We start from the raw sequence: 8,841 nt of genomic DNA, 5'->3' as shown, positions 1-8,841 counted from the left end.
AGCGAACATTTTTTACTCAAATCTTTGCTTCTGGGGGGGGGTCCCTGGAACCAAATATTTTGAGATGGGGGTCCGCGGCCAAATACATATACTTTTGGGGGTCCTTGACAATTGGGAAAAGTTTGAGAACCACTGATATAGCAACATACTTAAAAAAAAAAAAAAAAAAAACTGTTAGGATATACTACAAACAACCTCTATGCACGTTGTGACACTTTACCACACAGTAAAATCCTTTAGTGTTAATTTTAACTGAGAGTTACAAATGGATAAATTAACACTGAGGATTTCACATGTGTCGCCCCACGGGCCAGCATACATTATCACACGCAGGAGCTGACCAAAGCACCTTTTATAAGGTCAGATTCTCCTCGGTGTGGACAGTATGGACGCATGCATCAGGACCATTGGATATTCATTATGCCATAATAATAATGCAGTCATACTATAATATCCTCCTCCCAACATCGCCATCATCATAATTGTCATCATCATCATTACAAATGAACATTTATTTAGTGCTTAAAAGACTCAAGACACTTTTTTTTATGAACAATTACTTTGTGTTATTAAACCATTATTGACGTGAATGTTTTGTGATGTTTAATAGCCTGGCAAGCTGAACAGTGTATAAATATTTGCTCAAATGGAAATAAACTGGGCATTTTCAAGAGAGCCTTTTCAATTAAATCCAGCATTTTATGCAAGAATAACTTTTTAAAAAGTGATTTTTTATTCCTTAATATTGACACATTTTGAAATGGGGACACATACAGATTCATATACTGAATAAAGGTTTTAAATTATTCATAAAGAATATAAGCATTGTTTCAGTAAGGAATAAAAGTTATCCTAAATATTTATTTTCCATTTAATTTATAATTAATCACTTTCAACTATAACGTTTTATCAAGGAAGTCATCAGGGTCGTTATTAAAGTATATAGGCATAATAATATATTATCCAAATACTATAAGGTAAAAAGAAGAGTCCTTCATCCAGTTTATAAAGTAAGCATGTAAAGCATTTGTTCCCCTTATTAAAAAAGAAAAAAAAGAAAAGAAAAAAAGAGATACAATTAAGTTACCACTAGGTGTTAAAAAAAGGAAGGTATTATCCGGCCTGGTATGCAATTGTAATAGGAATAATTATCATATGGCCTAGTTGCCCTTCTATTCACTTAGTCTTAGATGAAATATTATTGTGCGGACATTCTCCACCAGGAGAACAAAAGCGTTCAGAGTCGCTTGTTGGGAAATAAAGAAGGGAAAAGAGAGAGAGAGAGAGAAAAGCTTAGACGCCAAGGAGGTCACCCAAATTAATGGTGGATCTTTCTGTCCCTTCACCACTGACCGGGTCACCGCTGTCCTGAGGCAAGGCAGGGGTCAGGAGGTGAGAGGTGAACTCCGGTGTAACTGCATATATTAGCGCATGGCCTTGCAGCCTTAACTCCTGTAGAAGCGCAATTTTGTCTAATTATTACGATTGATCCTATAGTTGAAATATAGGAGTTTCAATGACGGCACCTGTGGACAGTTAAGACATATAAAGGAATGGATTGTGATTGTAGCTCATTTTTTCCCCCCAGTGGAAATTCCCCAAAGTTTTGCTCATTATCCTTGTTTTAATTTATATATATTTTTTGACTAATGAAGCATTTGTTATGAAGTTGTGTAAGTCGACTCGTCTGTAAATAGTCTATTGCTAAGGGAAATCTAAACAGCAATATAGCATTCAGTTATACATAAAAAGTGTGATGTAAGCCTGTATCTTGATATTGTAATTGACATTAACCTGATTGACTGTCGCTTGGCTGTGGCTAACTGTGTTTAAAGGTCCAGCTTACAGATCGTTTACTTTTTATGAGATGTGATGAATCTAAAAGGATTGCAAGAGAGGCACTGTAACTGTAGATCGAGCTAGGCAGACAATTTATTGGTCGGTCTGCAAAACACTACAGTGAGCGTTTTATTGTCTATATCGTCTGTACTCACTGTATGTGTTCAAGCTAAATTCTCATTGTGTAATGTGTATTAAGCAATAAAAAGACGGAGAAGATCCCGTTCGAGGTGCGACTATACACAATTAAAATGCAACATATATACAAACCTTTGCATGCACTTGAGGTGCATGCAAATGTTTGCAGATATATGTTCTTCAAATAGACGGATCGACACACTTAATACCTTTGGTCAATAAATCTATCAGTCAATTATGGGAATGTAATCCTTCGGCTCACGGAGCCTAATGAAAACCATTAGCGAAGAGGATAGAAGAATAAAAGGACAGACATCAAAATATAAAATACATCAGGATGGTGATTATTAATTGTTTTAGCTTTTATATAGTCTCAGATCATTAAATGGTAACGCCCCAAAGAAGAGCGAGGCCAACAACAGGTGCACCTGACTTTTTGCATTAATGTAAACACTTGTAGAACAAATAACGACGGTGCGTTGAGACAAGAGATAATTAGTCAGGACGTCGTGTTCTCTTTTACAACAGAGAAGTTCCCTATAGGAATCCTTCGAATATGCAGCCTATTAGGCTACAACATTTTAATGAATAAAGTTGAATTTTCAAAATGCATTTTCTCCCCGTTTCAATATTGCACGTATAGGCCTGCCTGAGATGAAACAAAATATATATATATATATATATCTTCAATTGATTATATACAACAAACATGGGCAAAGTTGTAGTGTGTTCACTTTAATGAAATAAATAAGTTTAAATAAGTAAAGTAAAGTCGATTACTCAAATAAATAGACTGGAAATAAACAAAAGTTTCTATACGGTCAATTGAAATTATTTTGTTTTTTCCATTTACATTGTGCTGTGTAAGCGTGCGATTTAATGACTCGAATTTTAATATTCAAATCAAGCTCCGTGTGCGCACCAATCTGAAGCTCAAGGACGATGACAAATAGCTTTAACCCGTTCTTGGACAGGCCTAGTATACAAACATGGCCAAGAGAGGCACAGACTGGACAGATTAGGCCATCCTTCCTATACGCAAATAGAGGTGAAGCTTGATTGAGACGAATGCAAACTGGAAATCAAAGCGTTTGGAGGGCGACGACATTGGCAGCATCGGCGACCTTGCTGCGTAACGCATGAGCCAGCGCCTGCAGGTCGGAGCGTTGCATGGCGGGCAGCTGGTCTGGAGGAGACGACGGTTCAGGAGGAGGAGGAGAGGGGCAGCAGGTGGTGTCCAGACTGTCCGAGCGTGACGGCGGTGGTGGTGGTGGTGCCACGGGGTCCGGCGGCAGAGGCCGGTCCCTCTGCAATTTCTTCTGCTTCATGCGTCTGTTCTGGAACCAAACCTTCACCTGCGTCTCGCTGAGCTGCAGGGCGCCGGCGATCTCCAGCCGCCTGGCCCGCGTCAGGTACTTGTTGAAGTGGAACTCCTTCTCCAGCTCCGTCAGCTGCCTGGTGCTGAAGCTGGTCCGCGCCACCCCGTTGTTGTGGGCCGCGGGGTGATGATGGCCGTCCGTGCCCGTGTTGTTGTGGTCGCTGTCGTCAGCAGCACGGAGGCTCGAGCCGACCATGGTCAAACCACAGGTCCCGTGCATGTTGTCTGCATGGGGAAGACAGACGACAAGACATGGGAACACTTATCAAGGAACATGAACAACATCAAAAACAAAAGTAGCACAAAATCAGTTTGGGGGAAATATAAAATATGTAGCCAATTGTATATACTGTATAAGCTAAGGCATAGCCTATGTCCCAGAAATAAGATTATAATAATTCCAGATACAAAAAAAGGCTTATTTCTGATACAATAAACTATTTGCATAATTAGGCCTATAACACTTTTATAATTTGTGCAAAAATATTAACAAATGAAATATGATAATCAGGAATATAACGTTAACTGAAAAATGAATTAATTGAAAAATATTTCTACTAACTATGTTTGAAAAAAAATATTATCTGTGTGTCTGACTTGTCTTAACTTGGGGAACACATTTCACAAAGGGCAACAATAATCACATTAGAATTTGTATCCTATAATGAGTTTTGATTTTGTTCTTGTAAAATCATAAATGTGCACAGACACAAATTATGCTGAATCATAGAAAAAAAACATAACCCTGTTGTGATGCAAATGGTATTAATCAGAAAATAGTGAAAATGATGTTTCACAACTCAGTGATTTAGTTTGTATGTATGCATGTAGTGTGTGTGTGTGTGTGTGTGTGTGTGTGTGTGTGTGTGTGTGTGTGTGTGTGTGTGTGTGTGTGTGTGTGTGTGTGTGTGTGTGTGTGTGTGTGTGTGTGTGTGTGTGTGTGTGTGTGTGTGTGTATATATTATCTATCTATCATATATATACTCATACTGTACTTATACTACTTATATATATTATATACACACACACATGCACGCGCGCGCGAACACACACACACACACACACACACACACACGTGTATGTAGGACCCTCGCACACAGAACCTTCAAACACTCAAAGTGTGCTATTATGATTAATGCACAGTACGGTATTTTTCTTTATCCTCTACTTAATGCATGTTATTCTTAAACTAAATCTTTATTATTGTTGTTGTTGCTACAATGAGATGTAAAGCAATAAAGATATTCAATCTTGAACTTAGTTGTATTCCAAAGCCACTATAGCCTATTGGTCACAAACATCAATAACCAACCTATAGGCCGTGTCGAATGACAAGCTTAAGAGTTTACAAATACTTTCCCCCCGTGTTTAAATGTCTCATTAGAGGTTTAAATGGTTCCATTTTTCCTTTGGAAGTATAGGTAGTACACATTAAAGTATCGTCTGTGCCACTTATGTGCGATGAATGACAGAAGCTGCAACTCTATCTTGATTTCTCTCTGTGCTGACACTGTGGCCGGTTGTCAGTGGGCGTGGGGAACATGGAAGGCAATGTGTTGCATGCTGCATAATGGAGTCAGTATGCCAGGTGATAGTACAACATATCCCAACACAATTCACTGAGAGGATTGGAAGGTTAACCCATTTAGACCATGAGAGACCTGAGATTCTATACATGCATGCTGTCTTCTAAATCCTACACAGTTTTCTGAAACTTTTTTTTCTGAAAAACTATTGTTGCTACATCAGTGGTGCTCAAAGTTTTTCAATGCAAGGACCCCCAAAAATTAGGTCTATTATGTATTTGGCCGCCAACCCCCCCATCTCAAAATATGTTCCAGAAGCAAAGACTTGAGTCAAAAATGTTCCTTTAAAAATAAAAATAAATACATATATTCAAATATTTGCACAAATGTTCAAGATTTTTCTAAAATAGCAGATCTACAAGCTCATAGCGCGGCACTCTGTGCTGTGCTATGAGCTTGTAGATCTGCTATTTTTTGAATAGCCCAAAGTATAAAATATGGCTAACGTGGTTACACAGCATGCGTTTCCCGGTTTGATTGGGTTAACAGGCCTCTAGCCACTGTGAAAAGCATAGCAGATGGAAAGGTCAGTTGATGGGATAAATGTCGACATCCGTGGTTTTAAGAAAATGAATGTCAAGGTTATACCTAGTAGCATGCGAATGGCGAGTGCACTGAGTGAATATGAAGAACCCCCAATACAAAAAAAGAAAAATAACAGTACATAATTAAGCACTTACGCTTTCAAGGAGAGCAAATCACATGCACACATTCTGATTAATGGCTCCTAAGATAATAGAATTGATGCCGGCCAGAAGGCATATAAGAGAATCAAACTAAATATTTGAGGAATGACTTGCACGCTTTTAGAAATAGCCAGCCCAGGAGAGAGAGAGAGAGAGAGAGGGAGAGAGAGAGAGAGAGAGAGGGAATGGCTGGGGCCTTCCATAAGCCAAGGAGAGGGAAGAAGAGAGAAAAGGGATGGATCGATACACAGTGCCTCAGTCATCTGGGCATCCAGCCCACAGTAATTCAGGTGCTGTCAAAGCATAATTGAAGAATGACGCACTGGGAGTATATACACTGAGCCAGGAGATCAGGTTAAACAGGGTTTGTGGGGGCCCTTTCTACATAGAGAAGAATACGGTAGGCTTTGTTTTGTGCCAAAACCAATACAGCCTCCAGAGTAATGCATGCTTTCACTAATGACACCAATACAAGTAACACAGTAGTACTAATGAGCTACTCGTCGTATACCCGGATGATCCCCCCCATCAGAGATGTTACAAGGATACAGAGGAGTATTAGGCTACACGTGTAACATTCTGAGAGTTGATTTGACTGTGAGAGTTTACACTTGTGTAAACAAATGGACCCGTCCCACACACTCTCAGAGCTATGTGTGTATAAATGAACGCTGAGGATCATCACAAAAGTATGGTCTAAAAGTGTGTGTGTGTGTGTGTGTGTGTGTGTGTGTGTGTGTGTGTGTGTGTGTGTGTGTGTGTGTGTGTGTGTGTGTGTGTGTGTGTGTGTGTGTGTGTGTGTGTGTGTGTAGGGGAGATGCATTTGTCTTGTTAAAGCTCAAAATGTACTGCATGCATTCATACTATTATCTCGTTGTCGCTCTGTTATCTCGTCTTATCTGCTGGGCAAATACATTTGGTAATATTCATGTCTCGAAAATAGACCTTAAGATATGATATGGATGTCACGTTCCACCTCCCTTTAGCTTAGCTCATATGGCTTAGAAAGATGTTTAGCTAGCTGAGGCCTATACATCTATACCCACTATCTTTGCATTTTGAACAAGCACAGTCATAGATATTGCATTGTTTTGTGGTCACATATAGCACTCCAGTCATAATAGCCATGTTTCTGACCAACACACCCAGCAGCTAATGGTTGCTAGCACTGAAAATGATATGCAGCATGTTTAAAGCAGACAGACACAATGTAAATCCCTCTATGCAAAATTCATGGATTCCACAGCAATGCACAGCAGCCAGTCAGTCAATTTACATTATTGATCAAATGAGAGAATCTATATAAAATATAACTCGAACAAACGAGAGGATCTGTGGGCATTTCTGTATTTTCTATTGGTTTTTCATTTTATTTTTTTTAAACCAAGATGTGTGCTCCCAGCCCAGAAGTCATCAGTCAGGGCAATGATGATCTGTGACAGCAATTATGTTAAAAAGGTGGACACATGTAAAGGTAGTGGAAACTGAAATCAATACCCAAGGGCTCTCATTACAAACAGACAACTAATCAATAGTCAGGGAGCACTTCGGCTGCTTACAAGAGTAAGTTTTACTCAACTCCATGTGAATCTCGATACTGGCAGTGGGTTGTTGCATTATTCAGAGGGAACTGGTTAGCGTAAGGGCAAGTGTAAATAATTGATCATTTTCTCGTTTGAAACTCAGAGGTTTAGCAGGCAGGCCTGGCTCTTACTTCACCATTTCTCCTTATATTGTCTGAATTTGTTGCGTTTGCACGGTTGTAGAGGGGCAAAATTATTAAACAAACCACTAGTCTTATAGATTAACACGGACCTTTAGGGAAATGGCTAACCGAGTCCTGATATGCATATTCAAATTGGCTACATATAGGCTTTAGGCTAAACACTTATTGTTGCTTTTATTCCAACACACCAAACCGTTCGATGTGCTATTATTATTCGATAAGAAACCACATAACATATTCAATTTTAGTTATTTTTGTTTGTTGACGATGAGTGTGCTAAATTCTGCGTGGTGACGTACAAAACACGTCAGCTTTAGCTTGTAGAGAAAAGTTTGCTTCATAACTTTGTGATTATATGCTACGAGTGTAGCGACCCAAAAGTTTGAAAAATAGATGTTTTAGTAGGCTAATTCGTTCACAGCAGTTATAGTAAAAGTTCACTCGATTGTTATATTTTCTACATGGAACGCTGGACCCCATTGTTGACTAAAACTTACCAGCCCGATGCTGCTGACTTCTCTTCACTCTCATCCAGGCAAAAGTTGTTGTACTCCTTTCGTTATCAGCTATGTTACACCCAGGGTGCAAGTCGGTTGACCTCTCCACCACGGCGACATGAATCTTAGGCCCATCGTGAGAGCAGATTTGAATATGTTCGTGATGTAGCAGTGACCCGAAGTCGGAGTGCAGCAGCTCGTCGCTGCTCGCTGACGCACAGTATCCAAGTCCTGGGAAGTCCTGCCCCTGTTCCTCTCCTCTGCGGCACGGAGGGACGCGTGGGGAGTGGGGGCAGGCCGGGGTTGAGAAGCCCGGACTCTGAGAGCAGGGTGGAGGGCTGTCCGAAAACCTGCACAGAGCAGCCAACCCATGCACGGTCCCACCACCGTTACTGCTGGGGGGAGACAAGTGCTGCTGGCGATCATGCGATGAAATTGAAAATCCCGAGTCAACTTCCACGAGTAAGTTCCCCTCCTCGTCTAGAGCCCTGAGTTCAGGAGGAGTCGTCCTGTGATCGAGGTCCTGGTTTCTGACCTCTTTTGCTAGGTAGCAGCCCGTGAACAGAGGGCTCTCCTCTCCTCCGGCCATTAACTCTTGATAGGAAGTCATTATCACCCTATCCCCTGCATAATCATTGGACAGGGTTGCGATTCATGGCCGGCCTCTCAAGCAGCCAGTAACGCATGGTCAGGCGGCTGGACGACCATGGGGACATCCCTTAGTGGAGAAAACACATCCCCTGATTGATGGAGATGACGTGCCCTCTTGGTCTTGGCCAATAGCTGGACATCTCTGTCATCAAGCGGAGACAACACTGATTAGGCCAAGCAAGCAAGTTGTAAACTCATTTTCGGGTCAACATTTTAATAACCCCGGTCTGTGTGGCCTCTTATGTATGACCAGGGGGCGTTCGAATTATTTTGAATGTCATGTCAGGCTGCGACCGAGTTTCTTGTCATTGAGGTGATGAGGGGCCACTGGGCCTGCATG

General features: G+C 40.8%; 1 protein-coding gene across 1 annotated transcript; it reads right to left on the bottom strand.

Annotated features, from left to right (window-relative positions):
• Window positions 1–605: 605 nt before the first annotated feature.
• On the bottom strand, window positions 606–8,048 carry LOC311053085 (homeobox protein Hox-C1a-like). The gene is made up of 2 exons (XM_084068476.1): window positions 7,851–8,048; window positions 606–3,580 (listed from the first exon to the last, which is right to left on the bottom strand). Exons 1-2 carry the CDS (start codon window positions 7,882–7,884, stop codon window positions 3,060–3,062), a joined length of 555 nt encoding a protein of 184 aa, XP_083924602.1. The 5' UTR covers window positions 7,885–8,048; the 3' UTR covers window positions 606–3,059.
• Between the last annotated feature and the right edge of the window lie 793 nt (window positions 8,049–8,841).

Source organism: Gymnoscopelus microlampas, assembly GCF_963454915.1.
Source record: "Gymnoscopelus microlampas genome assembly, chromosome: 10".
In the NCBI taxonomy this organism is placed as follows: domain Eukaryota; kingdom Metazoa; phylum Chordata; class Actinopteri; order Myctophiformes; family Myctophidae; genus Gymnoscopelus; species Gymnoscopelus microlampas.
The sequence above is the reverse complement of the archived record's forward strand: the minus strand, read 5'-3'. Positions and strand labels throughout refer to the sequence as shown.